The 21,513-nt window shown below is 56.2% G+C and overlaps 1 protein-coding gene across 1 annotated transcript; it reads left to right on the top strand.

Moving 5' to 3' along the window:
• The first annotated feature begins 627 nt into the window (after positions 1 to 627).
• Positions 628 to 21,064, top strand: LOC133348305 (histone-lysine N-methyltransferase SETD1B-like). The gene is made up of 22 exons (XM_061561042.1): positions 628 to 1,554; positions 2,244 to 2,433; positions 3,032 to 3,130; positions 3,667 to 3,937; positions 4,471 to 4,588; positions 5,048 to 5,276; positions 5,768 to 6,775; positions 6,966 to 7,566; positions 8,110 to 8,402; positions 9,111 to 9,269; positions 9,768 to 9,855; positions 10,450 to 10,577; positions 10,748 to 10,790; positions 10,922 to 11,218; positions 11,406 to 11,530; positions 12,234 to 13,380; positions 13,649 to 14,125; positions 14,921 to 15,084; positions 16,168 to 16,332; positions 17,962 to 18,081; positions 18,722 to 18,859; positions 19,415 to 21,064. The coding sequence occupies exons 2-22, from the start codon at positions 2,269 to 2,271 to the stop codon at positions 19,586 to 19,588; spliced, it is 6,009 nt and encodes a 2,002-aa protein (XP_061417026.1). The 5' UTR covers positions 628 to 1,554; positions 2,244 to 2,268; the 3' UTR covers positions 19,589 to 21,064.
• Positions 21,065 to 21,513: the final 449 nt, after the last annotated feature.

Below are 21,513 nucleotides of genomic sequence, written 5' to 3'. Positions count from 1 at the left end.
ACACGTGTTGCTACGGTATACACAGGTACACGTGTTGCTCTGCTATTTATGTACACTACTCTGCGATATTCGCACAGGACACATACGGTACTTGTGCTCTCATTCGCATGATTTATAAAATGTTCACGTTTGACAAATGTTACTTGAACAGTGAATGTATAATTGCTCCACCGACACGCATTATTCCCCAACACGTTTAGCATTTCTAACATGTTTTATTTTCATACGCAAGTGATGAGTTAAAAGCCGAACGTATATCGTTTAAACCCAAACACCATGGCAACAAAATAAAACAATCTGGGCGATTCCGTTTCCCGCTGCGCCCGCGGCGTTGTCTTTGATGCCACGTGGCAGTCACGCGCCTCGATCTCACGACCACGTGGACGTACTCCTGCCCAAAGTGAACGCCACTTCTATTCGTCAAAGTCTAATTAGCTCGTCGCTTGAACGTCGCCTGTCTTCATCGCTGCTGGCGGGGCACACGATGCTTGGGAAGCGGCGCAGAGGTCGCTTTGTTTGTGTGTTTGTGATTGCCGGAGAGCCTTGGCGGCCAGCTGCGGGTGGTGGTGGTGGTCCGCGTGTGACGGGATTATTGGAGCGTTGTGGTGGAGGAGGCGCGGGGAAAGTGAACGAGTTAAAGGGGTTTAACACCGAGTTAGGAGGCTTTCGCGACTAATGTAATTCATAATAGATGGGTTTTTTTGGGTGCGATCGCATAAATATATAAATGTGGTGTCGTGAAACCCGCCACCACCCGACGCAGCCAATTAGTAAGGTTTCTCACGTGAGCAGAACATACAAAACATAACAGTACACAGCACACCGATTGTGTTGTAAAGTAAAACCACATTTATAATCTCATATGAATCCACAACATTACAATCTTGAGTACATTTACAATCGAGATTGTAAATCTGAGTACATTTACAATTGAGATTATATTAATTCTGAGTACAGAATACAGAATGAGTATTGTTAATGTTGCGGATGTTGTTGATATTGTGGATGTTGTTAATGTTGTGGATGTTGTTAATGTTGTTGATGTTGTGGGTGTTGTGGATTTGCTCTCCAACTCACAACCCGTCACGAATTGTCGCGTTCTGTTTGCGTGACAACCCCCTCACTTATCGGCTGTGTCGCGAGCTGGCAGCGGCGGCTTTTAACGACACCGCATTAATATCCACGCGATCTAAACGCCCCCACCCCACAAACAACAACAACAACCCCCCTCAGTGTTGTGGAAGTTAAAGTGGGTACGAGTGAGTGAGCGAGCGGGCGGGCGGGCGTGGAGTTCCTCGCCGCTCCATTTCGCAATCGCGTTCCGCCGCGGGCCTCCGTAGGCGAGGCGCGCGCCCTCGCGGTGCACGTCGGGAGGCGCGGCCTGAGCGGCACAAGGAGCAGAGGAGGAGGCCCCCGACCCCGGCCTCGGCTCCCGGCTCCGGGTCTCGGCCCACCGCCCCCGCGCCGGGCCCCGTCACAGCGGCCCTGACTCCTCTCCTCCTCCTGCTCGCCACGCGCGGGGCAACCGTCGCGATGCCTCCGGCGCCGCCCCGGGTGAGTGCGACGGCGAGCGAGGCCTATCCCGAGGGCTCCCGCCTACCCGCCAGCCTGACCGCTCGCCCGCCTCGAGGCTCCTCCGCTCGGATTGGGGGTCGGCCGCGGGCCCCCTGCGCGCGGCCGGAGGGGCCGCGGGGCGAGTCGCGGGGACTCCGCGCCGTCGTGGTTCCTGTGCGCCGTCGCTGCCTCCGATCGCGCGGCGTCTTGCGGGGGAACTCTTTTGCCTCGCGCGGTGTCACGGGGGTCTCCCGGGGTCCCGTACCGCCGGCTCGCTCTCGGCACCTTGGCGGTGCGTCACGCAGCCTCGCCGCGTCTTCTCGTGGCGGTCTCGCCGGGGTCTCCGTGCGTCACGCCTCGCTGGTTCTATCGGTGTCTTGCGGGGCGGGGGGGCGGGCGGGCGGGCGGGGGGGCGGGCGGGCGGGGGGGCGGGGGGGCGGGGGGGGCGGGCGGGGGGGCGGGGGGGGCGGGCGGGGGGGCGGGCGGGCGGGGGGGCGGGGGGGGGTCCCTTGTCTCACGCAGTCGACCGCGGTGTTGACAGCGACTCGGGCGGTCACGCGAGTCCTTGGGGGCCCGCGGCCCCTTGTCCTTCCTAAACAACTAAACTCATAAACACTTCGCCGTCTGCACCCCCCTCTCCCTCCCTCCCTCCCTGTCTCTCTCGCGTGCCTGCCCACTCACCGCGCTAGGTGTGAGTGAGCACTCGCGGCAGAGATGGATCACGGCTCGGCGAGCGGCGAAAGGCGAGGCTCAGCGCCGGCGGCCTCGCACCCGTCGGGCCAGCAGCAGTGGAAAGGATACAAGCTCCTGGTGGACCCGGCCCTCAAGAAGGGCCACCAGAAGGTCTACCGATACGACGGCGCCACCTTCTCGCTACCCGTGAGTGTAGCGGGAGCGGTTGGGGGTTTGGGCGGCGGCGGTGGTGACGACGTTGGTTTTGGGTGCCTCCCTTTGAGGTGGGAACCTCCCTCGGAGGTTGTGAATTGAACCCACCGCGCGGAGTGACGGGTGAGTTCACGGTGGGAGGAGATGCCTCGGCGGGAGATGTTGCCACGTTCTGGGCGGCGTCTTAATCATTGATGGCAGTGACGGTATTGTGTGTTTTTATTGTGGCGGTGTTGCTGTCCAGCCCTGTGGTGCTGATGGCAGACCGTTCAGTGGTTGGTTTAAACCGACCATCATCGCAGTCTTTTTAGAGAGACCACAACATGACAACTGCTTATTGTGGTAAGCGGTGAAGGAACTAATCGCCGCCATAGAAATGTGGAATTTCCATCGCTGGCTCGTGACCGCCGTTGGAGATATACGAGCGCTTTCCATTGCTCAGCAGGGGGGATACGCTCTGACTTTTAACTGCTGTCAGACATGAAGACAGCACTGTTAAAGTGTAAGCGGCATTCGCCGAGATTGCAGGGCTCTCGGTACAAGACTGTGCGTGGTGCAAACGTTCGAAGCTCCGACTTGTGGTTGCGTGCAGAATGCGGGATTCCCAGCCGTGGACAGAGTTCGCGATCCGCGGCACAAGCGGTTCTGGGCGCGGACAAGAGAGGTCGACCTCCCCGTCCCCAAATTCAAGGTGCTGTGCTCCATCACGCTGAAGCAAAATAAAAGCGCCAAGGAAATGAACGCCAAACATTTCACACGTAGCGACTCGTAGACCCACCATTCATGCATATCACCAAATCACCTAGAATTCAGCCGAACTTGTCAGATATCGAACGCTAAGCAGCATGCATCCTGGATATTCGACCTGTGCTCGTACGGGTGACCATCACACACGCTAGTTGGTCAAAGGTTGCTGCAGGGCCACGTGGTTGACGATATGGAAGCCAAATCCATGGTTGTACTGTACGCTCTACGCCCCCGGGTTTATGCTTCCCACCTTCAACCCACACTGGAAGTGTTGTGACTTCTAGGCAAATAACTCCTATGACCAACATGGCATGGGGGAGACCTTCATGGAGCAGTAGATTGCCAAAGGCCTGTGGATAGACGATTTCAGTCCAAATATATACTGTGGTTTATGTACCAGTGCACGGTACAGCATGTGTTGCATTCATGTACGTTTTAAAGCGTTGTTAACAAACGTCCGTCTGTTGTCGTTTGTTCCAGATCGATGAGCATTACGTAGGACAGATCCCGCCCAAGGAGGTGACGTTCGTGAAGCTCAACGACAATGTGAAGGAGAGTTTCCTGGTCGAGATGTGCAAGCGCTTCGGGGACGTGGAGGAGGTGGAGATCGTCTACAACCCCAAGAACAGGAAGCACCTGGGCCTTGCCAAGGTGGTGTTCACCACGGTGCGCGGCGCCAAGGAGGCCGTCAAGAACCTGCACAACACCTCCGTCATGGGCAGCATCATCCACGCGCAGCTCGACATCAAAGGCCAGTGTGCAACGCTGTGTCCGTGGGGTTCTCACACATTGCTCTGATGAGCCGCCCATACTGGATGTCTGTGAAAAAGAGCTGCATAGCTCATCGGATTCCTCCAGTCTAAATAAAGGCTCTGATTCTGTTTCTCTGCCCTTACTCCCCTGCCTTTCCACCCCGATGCAGTGTTTTTTTTTTTACTTCACAAAGCCTCTTAAGTTGCGGTTGCATTGAGATTGCTATGTACAATTCATAAAAGTTATTTTGAAATGTTTACAGTAAAGGTTACAAAGAAAGCTAAGAAATATTATCTGGATGCTTGAGAATGCCTGTTTCAAATATTTGTACAATACAGTTTAGATTTATATAGCATATAATTGAAACCGCCGAAATTTGGACACTGCCAAACCTGGGCATATTAAAAAACATGTTTTGTGTATTTATTGGTGTTTAGATGTATAAATGACAGAGTGGACTGCTGCTGTGAGACTGTAAACGCCACCGTTGCTGCCGTATAAAGTACATCGTTTCCTGTGCGTGTCCTGCAGGCGAGCAGAGGAAAAAGTACTACGATCTGATTGTGAGTGGCCAGTTCACGCCGCAGTCGGTTCCCACTGGGAGCCGGCCACGCTTGGAGATGTTTCCACCTCCCATCCCCGAGCCCTATACAGGTGAGCAAAGTGAAGAGCACCTTGAGAGGTTGTTCTGCGGCGCACATCGCACTGCTTTAATTGTCCACCCACCGAAGCAACGTTGAGCCTGGATAGTGCTTGGATGGGCGACCACCAAGTATAAGCAGACACGGTTGTGGAAAATCCATTCCTTTTTTTAAACTACTAAGCTCCCATTTCTTTGCTGCCCACTGTCACGAGCCTGCACTGACCAGCACGGTAGTGTACGGTCAAATAGCCCCCTATGACCCGCACACTGGGGAATCCCTCATCCAGCAGTCTAAATAGAGAATCTCTACATGTACGTATCACAGCTGAACATCAGTCAGACCAATAGCATTGCAGTTGGAGGAGCTGGCAGGCACTGCTACAGTGGTAAAATAACAAAAGCCAGGTTCACTCCCCACCCTAATTTCATTTTGCGACATCACCCCCCCCCCCCCCCCCCCCCCCCCAAGGCTAACGACCCGCGAATCCGGCGCACGTCCGAAACGAGCACGGCCGGCCCGTCCCCGACGGCGCGTTCCGGCACGCCGTACTCTCAGGACACCGGCTACGCGGGCTCGGGGTCCGGCTCGTTTGCACCGCCCTTCACGCCGCACTCCTCGTCCACGCAGAGTACGCCGCGGCAGGGCCCCGGAACGCCGTACACCCAGGACTCGCCTTACCCCACCGCGCCACAGGTGAGGCGTCGGTGTTTACAGTTCTCGCTCCACGCTGCTGTCATCATCATCGTCGTCACTTATTAGAAGTATAAAACAAGTCTCCAAGTAGGTGTTGAGAGTAAACTAACACGTAGAACAACTTATGTACAGAGATCTGAAAACTCCCACAGAAACCCGTAGCACAGCTGTAGACTCGCATATCATCACCATCGTCATCTATTGCTTGAGGCATCGCACCTCGCACAAGTATAACAACATAATTAAGAAGCACGGTTGGAGACAGGGAGTGGCACACCTGAAGTTATAATGACAAACAAACTTTCTAAGACAACCAATAACATTGTATTCACCGGAGTGTACGGTAAACTAAGAACTGGAACAACTCGTTTTCAATGACATCGTTGTAGGGATGCATTGGTGTCAGAGCAATAGGGACGTAGATTCGTAGCCGAGACATTGTGGCTTTGGCTGGGTGACGAACGGAGATGAGCTTTCTCTTGTCTTTGCAGGGAACGCCTGTGTTTTCCTATCCGCCCCTGCCTCTGGAACCGGCTGGCTTTAATTCGCGGAGGCACGACGGCCCGTACACGGACACGTACGGCGTGAGACAAGAGCCGCACTACCCGCCGCCGCCGCCGCCTCCCCCGCCGCCGCCCATGCATTTCATGGCCCCCGAGCCGCCTTACCCTCCGCCGTACGCCAAGCAGTTTCCACTGGAGGGCGCCGGCTATCCACCCGACTTCCCGCCACCGCCTCCCCTCTTCTCGCCAGCCTTCCCTCCTTACCCCGAGATCCCTCCGCCTCCGTTCATGCTACCCCCGGCAGAGCAGGAGTTCCAAGCGCCTCCTCCCGCGCAACCCGAGCCGGACGGTTACCACTTGGGTGAGACGGGACACCGGGGCGGCGGCTCCGACTACTACGGCAACACGGGGCCCCCGCCCGGATTCTACAGCCCCGAGAGGACACAGACACCCACATCGGTGCCCCCCGCCAGCGTGCCAGCAACCGCTCCCCTCGTTCCCGGCGAGTCCGAGTCGCCGATCAAATCGACGTCTCCTGAAATTGTGCCGGACGCGGCGTTGGCCGTTGACGGCGTTGGCTGCGGCGTCGATGCCCAGAACGCCAGCACTTCTGTCCACCACCAGCCGCCGCTGCTGCCGCCACCACCGCAGACTCAACCGCCGGAGCCTCCGCCGGCGGAGCAGGAAAGCCCGGCGAAGCGCGAGGAGGCGGTGGTGGATGAGCAGCAGTCGAGCCTGGACTCGCGCATCGCCATGCTGCTCAGGGAACAGCGGGACAAGTTTTCTTTCCTGCAGGCCACGTCGGATTCGGACGATGACGAGGAAAGTGCAAAGCAGCAACTCTATTCGGACGGCTCTGTGGCCAAGCTGGCAGTAGGGGCGACGCAGCACCAGGAAGAATATCTGGTGACCATGCAGGAGCCCGGCGATGTCATGCTGGCAAGCGACATCACAGGCATCACCGTAGAAATCGGCACGCCCACCAACCACATGGACGTACGTGGCAGTAATTTCCTATCGGCATTTTTTTTCCTTGTAAGGCATGTATCATTGCATAGACTAGTTAACGCACGCATCAGTGTAGAGTATGAATTTAAATGTTATGCATGCAATCTAATGAAGTCGTTTTTTGTGATTTGATGATGATGATAATGATGATTGTGATGGGAATATTCACCTTGGCCAGTCCGGGCAGCAATCTGGCGATGACATGGAGATTTCGGACGGCGAGGCGTCCCCGCTGGCGGAGCACGGCGGCCACGGGACGGGCATCTCCCTTCCGCTGCCATCACGGGGCCCGGCGGCGTCCATGCTGCCTCCCCTGCCCATCCCTTCTGCTATGCCGGGCATGCCGGTGCCGCCCCTGCCGGGCTACGTGCCGCAGCAGCCGCCTCCACCGCCTCCGGGTGCCGCCTACTCCGTGCACATCCCGCCGCTGCCCCCCATGCCTCCGCCGCCGCACCCCGGGCACGTGGCGGGCGCCGTTTCGGCCCCGCTGGCGCAGCCTTCCGAGTTCTACGGCGTCATGGAGCTGATAAGCGGGGCGCTGGCGCGGCTGGGGGCCCCGCCCGTGCCCTACGCGGCGCAGACGCAGGTGGTGAGCCGCGTGCTGTACTCGCTGCACGATCGGCTGCCCTTCCTGGTGAGCGAGCAGCATCACACGCCCTTCTCGGCGCTACCGGCCGACATGGCCGAGTTGGTGGTGGACATGGTGCGCGACGCCGTCTACTCGGGACAGGGGCAAGGGTTCATGTACCAAGGCGCCGGCGCGGATGATGGACCTGCCGGTACGTTGCCCTGTGCTTCCTGTGTGTGCTGTCGATATGTATGTATAGTTTTAAAACTCTCACCGTTGCCGTTGTGTGATGTTGCACTCTGCATGTTACTGAGCAATAGCGACTACATTATTTAAACCTTGTTGACTTGCTGTAGTAGATGACCTCAGCGTGGAGTGGAGCTGCTGCTTATTTCAGAATCTATAACCTGTGCGTCTTGTTTGCTTGAAGTGCATAACTGCAACGATGTTCACGTATGATCTCGCACGCTTTTAAATTAACTTTGCTGTGAACCATTTTTTTCAGTGGTATGTTTGTTTTCTAATTGTTGTGCCACACTTTAGTTGTTTGCGCCTGAGGTTTGCCTTGCAAGAGAGGCTTTATCTGCGTGGGCTTTCATCTAATTACACAATCTTCATGTCAGAATGGTGAGGCGGATGGGTGGGAACAACAGGGTGAAGAAGGATGATGGACGTCGCAGGGTGATAGTAAATCTCTCTTTCCCGTGCATCCGTGCGTGTGTGCGTTCATGCGTGCATGTGTGCATGAATGCAGGCTTCCCCTTCCAGCACTACGATGGCGGGAGTACCGCGAGGAGTGCAGGGAACAGTGGCGGCCCCGCAACCGGGGAGTCTGAATTCAATTTCGGGTCCTTCCGCCTGCCGACCTTTGACCCCAACTCGATGGACTTTGAGGAGCCTCACCGCCTGACCGTAGAGGAGGTGTTGAGCACGTTGGTGCTCGAGATGAAGAACATCATGACGCGTGACATCGTTCGCAAGATGGTGGAGATGGTGGCCTTCAAGACCTTTGACCTGTGGTGGGACCTGCGGGAAAGCAAGGCCAAGGTGCGGGAGGCGGCGCGGCAGTCTATGAGCTTGCGCTGTCATGAAAAGCGCCGTTACTCTCAACGTTACTGCTGCTGCTGCTGCCGCTCAGAATTGTTTCTGGAATTCTGAGTGGCAGCAGTTGTTTACCTAGGAAGGCCTCATTGAGTCTCATGCCTTTTTCAGGAGGGTCCTGCACAGTTTTGCAGCAGGGGGCGATGATTGCTATGTAAACTGTGTTCCAATTGAGTAATTTCCTGGACATGCTGCTTGTTAATGCGCGTATGGAAAAGGGTTTGGTGAGGGAAAAGGGTTTTAATTTATTTGGCGCAAATGCGGGTTAGGGATAGAGCCAAGGCCTCTTAGATACACTGCAATATCAGTGCAATCAATGGGTAGATGCTATCACGAGAGATCGATTGCAACACAATCAACGCTGCGTCATTATTTCACTGCGCAGTCGATGCGGTTTGGTTGCGCACTGTCGCACCCAATGAAGCCGGATTCTAATGTTTGTAATTGGGCACAACGCACTCATTCATCAATCGGTGATTTAATGTGAGCCCACATAGGGCGCATATGAGAGTAATAGTTTTGGTGTGTGTCAATGTACGTAAGAGTGTGTACGCACTACCGAGGAACGCCGTGCTCGGCAGTGTCACACTTCCCATTCTCGGAGCCTTTGAGGACAATGCGCTTATTCAGATTCGCGTACGTGTCGTGTTGCAGAGCGAACAGCCGTCCCTGGCCCAAGGCCAGACGAGGGACGAGGATCGCCCGAGGCCCAAGGAGATGTTGTACGACAGCCTGGCCAAGGGGGGGCCCTTCGGCGTGGAGGGCCTTGGCATGGCCATGGGTTTCCGTGGCCTCCACATGCCGTCCTTCAAGGTGAGCAGCACAGAGCCGACGGGCCGGTCGTCAGCTGTGTGGGGAAGCCACTCGTCACTCGGGTGGGGGTGGTGGGGGTGGTGGGGGTGGTGGGGGGAGGTAGGAAACGATGGGAAATGCAGAGGCAGGTTGTGCTGTGGAATACCCTCTCAGAATCATGACCCAGAACCCCAACCCTCTAAACCAGGGGTTGGCAACCTGTGGCTTCGGAGCTGCATGCGGCTCTTTAAGGACTGCTTCGGGACGTTATTTATTAAGGCTCATCTTTTATTCTGATACATTGCTGCTCTTGAAATATTAAGTTTCTTACCGAATTCGAATTTTTTTTGTTATTTTGGTTGCCGATCCCTGCTCTAAACCCTACTCTTAAACTCTATATCCAAACCATAAACTCCAATCGGGAACCCGAACCCGATTCTGTGTTTTTTGTAATTTTATTTGTAAATTAAAGTAGTTTTGTTCCTCATTGCCATGCTGTCTGTTTTTTTTTGCGTGTAGGTTAAGAGGAAAGACCCACCAGAGGGCGACTCCATGAGCGACCCGAAGAGAATGAGGCCCTCCACTCCAGCTTACGACTACGAGGAAGGTCGGTTGGCTCACCCACTGGCAGCGGGGAGAGCGGCACCTCACACGGCCAAGCGCGCCACCGCCGTTTGTCGAAGTTGCTGCCGCGATAGCCACCGCGATAGCCACCGCGATAGCCACCGTTTCATAATTGTAACCGGAGTGGCCGGAGCGGTGGCCCGGTGTGTCCCTCCTTCCCTCTTGCGCATCACTCCAGCTGATTTCTCTTTTTCTTCTGCTATTTTGCACTGGGCTATGATCGAATCGCCCAGAAAGCCCCGGTTCACATCCGACCTCAAGCTAAGCAGGTTGGAACCTGGGTAGTGGTTTGATCGGTGAAACGGTGATTTACGCTCTGATCTCTCTGTTGGCTTCGTGGCTTTTGTCGTTGCGGTGACCCAGGTCGCTGCTGACAACGAGGCTCGAGTTCTCGCCTGGTTAAACAAAGTCAACTTCAAATGTGAAACTTGACCACCATGCGGGATAACCCGCACCGATCAGCTCCGTGAAATAGGTCAAGTAACCCCCCGTGACCCCCGCGGGACCGACCAAAGGTGCCGCACGTGCGACGCGTTTGGCGCCCGCTCGTGTTGATCCCGACCCTCCTCTCCCACAGAGTCGGAGCAGGGCAAGGAAGCCGCGCTGCCCCCCATGAAGCGGGACAAGCCCCCCGCCAAGCAGCGGCAGAAACGCGCGCGCTCCCTGGACCTGGACAGCGAGGGAGAGGAGGAGAGCTCCGATAAGGTGGGCCCCGGCGGCACGGTTGACGGGCAGTTTCCTCGTCACCGTAAGATCCTGGCACGCAGCCCTGGCTGGCTCCCAAGAGACGTGGTATTTTGACACCTGTAAAATTGTGACCCAGGGATCGAAATGCCATATATATATATATGAGTGACTGCCCTTTATTGTTGCAGGAGTCCGAGGAATCTTCCCGCGACTCGGACGACGATTCGAACGGTAACGTTTTTAACCCTTTTTCCCTAAGCGCACAAACGAGTTGAACGATTCGCACGTGAATGCACACGCAGTAAAAAGACCAAGGCTTTTCTATCGTGATGTTTAAAAAGACGTGTTTTCTCCTTCGCCAGCCGAAGAGGCCTCGAGCAACGCCTCGGTCAAGGGATCAGGGTCGTCGTCCTCGTCGTCGTCATCGTCATCATCGTCGTCGTCATCGTCTTCCTCGTCGTCCGAGAGCGAAGACGGGTCTTCCTCGGAGTACGAGAGTAGCTCCTCTTCGGACGAGGAGGTGGAAGAGGCGGACGACGATGGGAAGGACGTTTTCAAAGTGCCGACGGTCAACAAGGCCTCGGTGGTGAAGGTGGACGCCGGCGTGGAGGAGGTGGAAGTCGGCGTGAAGGAGGCCGACACGGCCGCTGCTGTTGCAGGTTTGCGCTCTGCTCCACGTGGCCCTACGGCATGTCGCCCCCGTTTTCTGGAAGTCGTTTTCTGTTGCTCTTCCAGACGTTTATTAACAATTACTGCGAGCCGCGTCGCATCGCTGCATCTGCGTTGTATCTTGGGTGGCGGCTAAATCTACCGCGCTGCCTGCTGCGGTTCGTGTCTGTCCGCCAGGGCGCGTCGTGACGGTCAGCGTTTCTCTCTCAGTGCCGAAACCTGCTGCTGAGGCGAGCAAGAAGACTGAGGAGGTACCAGAAGAAACGGCACCTGTCGAGACGGCACCGGACAGTCAGTTCCAGGTCGGTGATGTAGGGTTGTACCCGTGTTACAGCGTCCAGCATCTTCATCGGTGTCCTCCACTTATCATTTGTTTAAATCTCAATTGAAGTGTGCATTTGCAGACCTCTTTCATTCTCGTGATACTCAAGTACTCGGCAACTCTACCATGTGGCAGTCGGTCACCGAAGACCTGAAATATTCTATGACCAGAGTAAAAATGCCCTTGTTTACAGACTCAAAGGGTGTGGTGCCCCTTTGACACCAGGGCTATCCTAGCGGCCTCGTGTTTACCAGGCATCTCGAGCTGTCAGTTGCGCATGACCTGTTGTTAAGGTCTGCGCAGATCTCGGGGTGGTGGTTTAGGGATTTCTTCATGCGGCGCGTTTACTAGCTCTTAAGCTGAAAATGTATTTTGTGGGTAGCAGTAAACTAGACTGATCTCCATGAACAACCACAGCATATGAAGCGGCTCATTCGTACATTTGCCTGTGATGAGATGGCGTCACTGTGTTCATCCCATTGGACTTGTCAACGCTGAGTACAGGTAGGTGTTCTAAATAGAAAACCAGTCATCCGTCATGGGGAAAAAAAATCGGGTTTGTGTACGAACCTTGCACCTGGTACTTGTGTGTGTGAATGTACCTGTGTGTGTGAATGTGCGTGTGTGTGAACGTGTGTCTCAACCAACTTTGTTTAAAAATCGTTTAATTTTCTTTTTCACAGGTTCCAGCAGCACCCAAATCTGCCGGCACCCCTCTGACGCCGCCGAGCGCTAAAACGGAGGAGAGCGACTCGGGCCCGGAGACCCCGGTGAAGAGGAAACGCGGCGGCGCGCAGCATCGCTCGCCTTCGCCCCCGCCGCCCCCACCGCAGCCCGCGGAGGACGCCGACAGCGACCTCCCGCGAACGCCCGGCCGGGACTCGCACGCCGCGCTCTCCGACTCGGACTTCTCGCTGCAAACCATCACCTCTCCCGCATCTTCCACGTCCACTCTGCTGGCACCGACGACGCCCGGTCCCAAGGACGTCCAGCAAGTCGACGCCGCGCCGGCCCCCTCCCCTGCCGCCTCCGTTCCGCCGACTGCGGAGCCGGCGGTCGCCGTCGCAGCCGCCATCGCGGCCGCGTCGCCCCAGCATCAAATCCCGCTGGACCACGCGGCGCTCGTGAAGTCGCCGCCCCCCGAGCACGGTCACGCGAGGTCGCGCGGGCGAGCCCGCGGCCACCACCACCACCACCACGACGGGCCGCGGCGCCACCAGACGCCCAGCGACCCCTCCGAGTCGCCCTACGTGTACGGCGTTCCCGGGTGGGAGTCGTCCGAGTCGTCGGGCGACCCGCCCTCCACGCCGGGGCGTGGCGTCGGTGCCGTGGACAGCGAGGACGAGCGGCTTTGGTGCAAGGAGCGCCTGAGCGCCAACTCGCTGCTCGAGCTCGCCAACTGGGCTTCGCCCCTGCACCGCATCGGTCGGCAGGCCGCGACCACCCGCGACCTGGACGTTCTGGCCGACGTGGCGCTCACAGCGATGAAGCCCCGGGTGGCCGGGAGCGACCGCGAGAGCGAGGCGTTCGAACCGACGTCCGAGGTGGAGGAGCTGATGCAGCTGGAGCTTGAGGAGGAGAAGGAGGAGGAGGTGTCTCTGGTTCAGCAGCAGCTGTACGTGGAGCACAGCTATGCGAAGCTGCCGTCGCCCAGCGAATGCGCCGCGCGCAAAGCCCCGAGCGGCGAGGGCGCGGCGCCGGTGGCGCAGGACGGGGCGGACGGGAGCTCTGAGAACGACGAGAGGGCCCGGCGCCTCACCGAGCGCATGGACAGCGACATCCACAAGCTCCACGTGGAGCACGAGGTGGAGATCACCGACACCGAGCCAGGTGAGCGGACGAGCTTACACTCGCCCATCATCGTCCACGCTCGTCAATCATTCTGCCTCGCCCAGAGATGCGTTGCCGCTCACCCACGCGTTGACGCTCGCCCACCGATGCGTTCCGTCACACCGCTCGCTGATGTTCGTGCCTGACTGGATGCATTGTAATGCGTGCGTCTATGTCCGGAGTAGATAACCGGGTTTTCTTCAGCGTATAGTTTTGGTGGTTTTAATCGCTGGCCGGTGCGTGCGTTTTGCGTTGCGCTTCCTCGCAGAGCCAGGAGAGGTGATGGAGGACGTGGAGCCGGGGGAGGTGCGCGGCCGCGACAGAGAAGGGAGGCGCGAGCGCGAGCCCGGGGAGATGCGGCACAAGCGGGAAACGGATGCCGCTGCCGCCACCGCCACCGCTGTAACCGCAGACAGCAAAAGCGTGGAAACGGCGGAGGACCGGGGCGCTCTTTCCACCGCCGCCGCCGCCGCCTCGGACCACCGCGCCGAGAAAGAAAAGGTGGAGGATGTGGGCGGCGAGGAGGATGAGGAGGAGGACGAAGAAGACGACGATGACTTTGAAGAGAAGCTGCCTCTGTACAAGCAGCGCACGGAGCTGGAGGAGATGGCCATCCTGTACGACATCTGGAGCGCCGGAATCGACATGGAGGACGTCCTATACATGAAGGAGATCTACAGCAAGCTGCTCACGCAGGAGGGGGGGCCCGACTGGCTGAACGAAACACACTGGGTCTGGCACTGCCATATCCTTGACTTCACCAGCAGTGCTTCTGTATGTGTGTGTGTGGGCACGTGTACATTGGGTGGATCAGTGGCGGAGCGGTGAGCAGACCGCGCTACGAACGTGGCAATGCGAGTTTGATTCCCAGCCATGGAAAACGTCAGTGGTGGCTATATGAACTGCCCTCGGCCTCCCTGGACACGTATGCATGGTTATTGAACTTCTTTCACGTAATACATAGCCAACCGTGCTAATCGCCAACCGTGCTAATTGTAAGTGCGGGCTGGTTGAATGTAAGGCTAACGTTTGGTGAGTAAACATAGGCACTGGCGGGACAAAGGCAGCTGGGCGTGGTGCTCTCTTAGCCACACAACCCCCTCACGTGCCATGGCTGGCTTCATAAGTGATCGCTGACAGCACTCCTGCTGCGACCCAACAGTCTGTTACAGGTCACGGGGGGGGGGGGGGGGGGGAGGGGGATGGCCTGTCACGAGATGGCTTTTTAAACACAGGTGTCTGTAACGTGAGGTGTCACCATGTCAAAGCCGAGCACAGGTCGAGCGCGTAATGGAAAACCAGGCATCTGTCATGTGTACGTGTTTTAACTATTTTCACCAAGGCACACTGAATGCGTTTTGTGCAGTTGTGGGGGGGGGGGTGGCTCGTGTGTCACGGTCATTTTCAAAGCAATGGCGGTGCAACGACCGGTTAAAAAAAAAAAGTTTCGAGACCGTGACGAGCAAAGCTCGCGCCTTGCCCGTCTCGGCGTGCCGGCCGTCGCCGGAGATCTGCGTCGTTACCCTTGACCCCGTGGCACCCAGCATCGTGCCGGACGGCCGCAAGAAGAAGGGCAAGAAGAAGAAGGACGAGGAGAGCCCGCGCGAGCACCTGTCGGGCTGCGCGCGCTGCGAGGGCTTCTACAAGCTCAGCCACAAGGAGAAGCGCGAGGGCAAGAGCCAGGAGAGCCCCTCGCAGATCCAGGTTGGTGGAGCAGCCCCTAACAGCCTCCAGTCGGTGGGGAAGTGTTGAGGGGGGGGGCGGGAAGGGGACGGGGGGAAGACTACGTATGCCCCAAGATGATGTAGCCACGTGCAGGAAGGAATCGTCGCGAGTGGGTCTACGTTGGGAGCGTCTTTGTAAAGGTGCGCAGCTCCATGAGATTAACACGAGAGTCCGGTGGGTAGATCCGGGGAGGGGGATGTGTGAGTGGTAGGTATAGTGGTCACCTGTGTATTGTTGGAATTGTGTTGTTTGTTTTCAGCGAGTCTGTCCACATGGGGGTAAACCGCGGTTAGCCTGTGGCTACCAGGGCCTCCAACTCTTCTGACAACGAAGTGGTTTCTGCGTTAGTCCTCCCTTCAGTTGCGTGAGACGGCGTTGATTTTGTCGGAAGCCGGTGGGTGTTCTTTACGGTGATGCTGCGGTTTCTGTCTCTGCTGCTGCACTGTGATGTGGCAGCTGGCAGAGGGCGCCATCGTGGTGAGCTGCTCCCGGTCCCCAACCCCGCTGCATGCCGCGTCGTCGTCGTCGTCCTGCCTTTGTGTGGCGCCCGCTCGTGCCGTGCCTTCGTCCGCGTGCGGCTTTCGGTGTCTGCGTGCGGCACTTGAACATTTCTTCGTTAAACTCGCAGAGAGTTTATTCAAAGCCCCGGGCTGCACATTTATTCGCAGCATTTTATGTTTCGGCAAACGCTCTGCACCCCGTTGAGTACGGTCGTTAATTTTTATGCCCGCGTGCTTCCTTGTCTCTGCGTTGGCCTACTTTGCGATCGTGTTCATGTGTGCATACGCGCGCTTGCCAGCAGTTGTGTGTGCGTGGACTCTGCATGGCATGTGCGTTGTTGCGTGATTGCGTCATGTGTCGCGTGTGCTTGGAATGCCTGGTCCTGCGTGTTGTTCAATTTTTTGTTGGCACTGTTCATGCCTGCATGGTGATGTACATGTCACATTGAACACACACACGCACACACGCGTACGTGTGTGTGTTGCTTCGTCGGTGCTCACTAAGGGCACTTATCCCAATAGTCTGTTAAATGCTACACGGTGGATCCTTGTCTTTGTGCAGGGCGCCAACGCCATGAACCAGCAGCTGCAGCAGCAGCAGGGGGGTAGCAGCGCGGCACGGGCCGGCTCTGAGCGCCGGTGGGAGCAGCGCCGGCTCCTCGCCTCCATCGGCAGCATCGGGGGCGTGCTGGCCGACAGCGACGTCTTCAAGTTCAACCAGCTCAAGGTGAGATGTCCATGGCAGAGTCCCGCCTGCGGATCCACGAGACCCCCAAAGCTCGCCTACATCCTCGACAAGAACAACAACGATGTCAATTTACACAGCCCTTTTGTCCCAGTCACCTGCTGCGTAAGGGCCTCCTCCCCACGTCGTGCGGATTATTTGACCTTTCGCAACAATTAGATAACCAACAATAACAATATTACTTATTTTTAGTACAGCGCTTTGAACAAACACCAACGTCCCAAAGCCGTGCAATCTAAAACAAATAAAAAGGGAAATGCAAAACAATAACCGTGAAAGGAAAAAAAAACACAATTTTAAAGGCCAGTGAATAAAAATAAGTATTAGGATGAAGTTTAAAAATACTGCTGGTATCTGAATCTCCGATGGCCTTGGGCAATGATTCCGATCTTGGAGTGGAGGAAAATAATGCACTGCCAACCGTGGAGACAAGCCTCGTGTTGGGGTCCATTGGTCGTGTTGCGGTCGAGCATTTGTGTTGGGGTACAGCAGTCGACCGGAGTCTGACGAACGGAGGTGACGTGCCGGGTACGGAACGGCAAGCGGATCTCTTGGGTCCAACGGGGGGAGCCAGACCATTCAGGGCCTTGTATGTTCATACCAGAACCTTAAAACCATACCTGTGTTTCACATGCAAGCAATGCAAAGATGCCAAAACGGGCGTTATATGATCACAGGATGTAGTTCTTGTTAACGCTTGTGAGTAGCTGGGTTCTGCAAAAAGCGTTTAATCTCTAAATGTGCGTACATTTTTTTTACTGCACTGCCCTCTGCTGCCCGACAGCGGCCTGCAACACGTGCTTTATACATGGTGGTCGCTTATCCAAACACTATACAGTCTCAGACCTGCTTCTGGGATTGATAGCAATGGGTGAATAGTATTTAGCATCTCAATCTACATTCGGGTTGAAGGGGGTTGGGGTTGTGTTGGAGGCGTTAGGGCAGGGAAATACAAGAGAGAGGAGAACAACAGCGCGGCACAGCTCCGGACGTAGCAACCAGGGCCCAGCACCAACAACGACAACAACGACAACAACGACATCGAGCCCCGGGTCGGCCGGGGACAGCCAGGGCAGCACCGGGACATCCACGGTGGGGGGAGGGGGGTAGGGTGGGCGGCTTTCACCAAACTAGTCTCAAAATTGCAAACGCAGTGTTGCCAGGTCCAGAACGTTTCCCTCTCGTAGCCGACTCGCTTCCAATGACGGATGATTATCATTCAGAAGCGTGGCCGCAAGCCTGATGAAATGAAGTTGCACGGGAACGTAGATTGCCCCCCTCCCCTGCTGTACAAGACGGAGAGTTTTGCGAGTTTGGAGATTGCGGTGCAGAAGGGGGTGTTTATTTTTTTCCCAAGACAAGTGTTGAGTTAGCCAAGGGGTCAGCAACCTGCGGCTCTTGACAGACTGCTTCGTGACGTAATGTACGTACGTCTCTGTACGACGTATGTCTTCACGTGCATTGCGGCTCTTGACAATTTGAATTTTGTACCGAATTTGTAAAAAAGGGCTCTTCTTGTTAGTTCGGTTGCTCGACCCCTGAGTTAGCCAGAGGATGGTGCTCGGGGAAGGGGATTTGTTTGTGTTAAAACGGCGTCGTTCTCGCCGGTAGTTCCGCAAGAAGAAGCTGCGCTTCACCAAGAGCCGGATCCACGAGTGGGGGCTCTTCGCCTTGGAGCCCATCGCTGCCGAGGAGATGGTCATCGAGTACGTGGGGCAGGGAATCCGACAGGTAAGCCTCGCCGTGCCCACGCTCACCGCCGGGTGTCCGCGCGCTCGTTAGCTGCTTGCGTTGCATCCTCAAATCTCCCTTTGTTGTTGAAGTTCTGGCAGGATATCTACGATAAGTACAAAGTACAATTGGATCGTTACTGCGTCTGGTTTTTGACTGTTTTGTTTATCCAGGAAGGCCTGGCTGAGTTGCTAAATAATTTTTCAGAATGGTCCCACATTGTGGATGCAGTCTGCATGTCTGTCAGTTTATTAGTGTCCAACAATACTTGGATTCTACAGTTATAAATCGGTTATGACATAATATGCGCAAGGTTAACGACATTTTTATACCTGTTAAGAAAAGCAACTGGGCTAGGCCAGGGTGCGTCGCTGGAAGAGACGTTACAGTCGGCGGTCAAAAACTTAACGTCAGTGGCAACCGAAGGAGGTAACTCGCCCTCGAGAGGACGTCAACCGTCGGAGATGGAGCGATGAAATCATCCCGTGTGCATGTACCGGATGGGTTGCTACGTCGCAGCGTGAGAGTTTGATGGTTGCAGTTTGGTGGCGAGGGGGGGGGGGGCTTTTATCCTGCAGTGAATCGATCGTTGCTTGGCGACGGTGATGCTGACGTGTTGAACGCTCCGCGTGCTCCGCAGCTGGTGGCCGACATGCGGGAGAAGCGGTACGAGGTGGAGGGCATCGGCAGCAGCTACCTGTTCCGCGTCGACCACGACACCATCATCGATGCCACCAAGGTCGGAAACCTGGCGCGCTTCATCAACCACAGCTGCAACGTGAGTATCGCGCGAGCGTAATTATCGCGGCCATTTTTCAGTCCACCGCTGGGTAAAGGCCTTCCCCTGGGGCTGTCGGTCATGGAGTTTGTTTTGAGCATACTTCACCACGCCGGTCAGTGCGGGTTGGCAAACGAATGGCCCAGGATCGATTAATTTGCCGCTGGTGTTGGCTGTGGCTGGGAATATTATTACGTCCATAATTAGTCCTGCGAAGTTAAGAGAAGGGGAAGAGAACGGCATCATCGATGATTTTAAGGTTTTTGGAGACTTGTCAAACTTCATTTTTCGGAATTTAGGAAGCGCTCACGTGCTCACTTTTTTCCTTTGCTTTAAATTGTGGTCAAAGATGGTCAGAAACGTTTAGAACTTGCACTGCTTAACTTGAGAAAGGTCGTGTATGGGAGAGTGGCAGAGGCCCCGACTACTGCCTTGTAACACACGCCGCCTTTGTTCAGTTGCTCATTGCTCGGCCAAAATGACACCCGAAGGTCACCACGGCAGCGCGGGTGGCCGTGTGGGCACCGTGCCTGACTCTGCGTTGCCGATCCACAGCCAAACTGCTACGCCAAGGTCATCACGGTGGAGTCGCAAAAGAGGATCGTGATCTACTCCAAGCAAGCCATCAACGTCAACGAGGAGATCACCTACGACTACAAATTCCCCATCGAGGAGAACAAGATTCCCTGCCTGTGCGGAGCGGAGCACTGCCGCGGTACGCTCAACTGAGCCCAACGCCGGCGGTGGCGGAAGCGGCGGCGTCGGCGTTCCTACCAGGCACCGGTTCCTGTCCCGGCGTCCTCCTGCCCGTGGGAGTGGGGGGGAGGGCGTCGCGCGGCACGCCGCGTGGCACACGTGGATATTTACGCCTTCCCGTGGCGGCGTTCCCACCGGCGGGAGCGGCTCCGTGCCCCGAGCTGGCATTTCCATGATCGGCCGCCGTCTCTCTGTGCCCTGGAAAAATAATGCCAAGGTGGGGGGAGGGGAGGTCTCGGTGATGCGGCGACCCTCGCCGCTGGACGAGCCTGCAGAATAAAGAGGGGGCCGGGGGGAGGGGTGGGAGAGTTGTGTTCCATCTTCTTCACGTCCTTGTCGACCACCCCACCCGTGTGACCAAAGTGACGTGCTCCGATCCCCCTCGGTCAGTCGCACGCTTATTTATGTGGTCGCCGTGACAGTTTACTTACGCGAGGTCAGCGAATTGAGCAACCTCAGAAGACACAATGAGAGAGAGGGGCGCGCGCCGCCGTTTGGCCCGTGTCTACCTGCACCTCGGCGGCAACCGTCCGTCGCACTCGGCGGCTCGCGTGTCGGTGCGACGGCGCTATCGGCGAGCGCCCGTGCACGCGCCTCCCGCCGTTGCGTGATCTGCCGTGTTGCTGTCGTTTAAAAATAATAATAAAATCGCAACGGCATGAAGCTGGCAAATGTGATTGCTCAACAGAATCGTTTGATTTTCAGTGCTCAGGGCATTTTGGATTTCATTTCCTGACTAGTATAAGGTAACTCCTGCCGGATCGCCAGCAGCCACGGATACTTGGCCCGTCGCTTCCATCTAAAAACCATGGCGAAAGTGGCAGCTTGGGGGGAGGTGGGGAGGGGGGGCTGCTCTCTTCCAAAAACCTCTCGCCTGCGCCGCCGCCGGTATACGTCGTTTGCGAGGCACGTGGAGGCTGCTCCCGACGGACGCTCCTGCCTCAAGTGGTGACTTCTTAGACTGCGAGAGAGAGGGGGGCCGCAGTGGCGCTCGTGACAATTTGGGGGGGGGGGGGGGACACGAATCCCACTGGCCTTTGGGGAAAGCTGGGAACCCCAGGCGAGCTCTCGTTCCCCCCCCCCCTCCCCACCGGTCCAGTTGGCCCTTAGCCTTAGTTCTTGTACATATTGTACTGTATTGTTTCTGATGGGGTTTATTTTTCTTACGTTTTTGTAAAGGCAAACCTTTCTTATGCCACGCGTGGCTCGGCTGTCACGGGGAGTGGATGTTAAAGAGGCCGGCCCCGTTTCGGTTGCCTGCATTCTGCCCTTCTGTGTTGTCCCTTTTGTCCGATTGCTAAAAGGCAGCGTCTTGGCCTGTCTTTATTTTGCCCGTGTTTTTTTTTTAAATGTACATATGTTTATATGCTGTGTATTGTTTAACATGCAGTATTTGCCCCGTGTATTATAGTACATTTTATATAAAGGACAATAAATTTACAACCCTATTCTCAGGATCTGTTTGTTGTGCGGTTTTTAAAATGTTTTAAGTGCGAATACACGAGTAACGTGTGCGTGTAGTCATACGCTTACATGGGCTGTAATTATATGGCATAACCAGGAGAGATTATTTTAACGCAGGCATAAATGTAATGCCCTTCATTTACCCAGGAAAGCCTCACTTCAGTTCAATTTTTTTCAGGAGGGTCCTACATTTGGATGTGTTTGGCCAATCCCATGTGAATGTTTGGCATGTGGGATGAAACCGGAGTATCCAGGCATATGATAGATTCGAGAGTGCGTCGCTGCTCTGCCATCTGCTGACGGCACCACGTGGGCGAGCGTTTGTTCTGCACGCTGTGGGGGGTTGACTGACGTGACGGTGCTCCGGTCACGTGCCCAGAAGTTCGCGGCGCGTCGTTTGGGTTCGAGCAGCCGACGCGTCGCGAGCGAGTAGC

This window comes from Lethenteron reissneri, chromosome 27 (assembly GCF_015708825.2).
Source record: "Lethenteron reissneri isolate LAM-NWPU_2019-01 chromosome 27, ASM1570882v1, whole genome shotgun sequence".
Taxonomy (NCBI): domain Eukaryota; kingdom Metazoa; phylum Chordata; class Hyperoartia; order Petromyzontiformes; family Petromyzontidae; genus Lethenteron; species Lethenteron reissneri.
Note: the sequence above shows the minus strand (reverse complement) of the source record. Positions and strands in the feature narration are given on the sequence as shown.

What these genes read in the sequence shown, in the direction of transcription:
- LOC133348305 (XM_061561042.1), top strand. Translation starts at nt 2,269, where the DNA reads ATGGATCACGGCTCGGCGAGCGGCGAAAGGCGAGGCTCAGCGCCGGCG. An exon ending in AGCTTACGACTACGAGGAAG is followed by an intron (nt 9,856 to 10,449) that starts GTCGGTTGGCTC and finishes CCTCTCCCACAG; the next exon opens with AGTCGGAGCAGGGCAAGGAA. An exon ending in CACGGCCGCTGCTGTTGCAG is followed by an intron (nt 11,219 to 11,405) that starts GTTTGCGCTCTG and finishes TCTGTCCGCCAG; the next exon opens with GGCGCGTCGTGACGGTCAGC.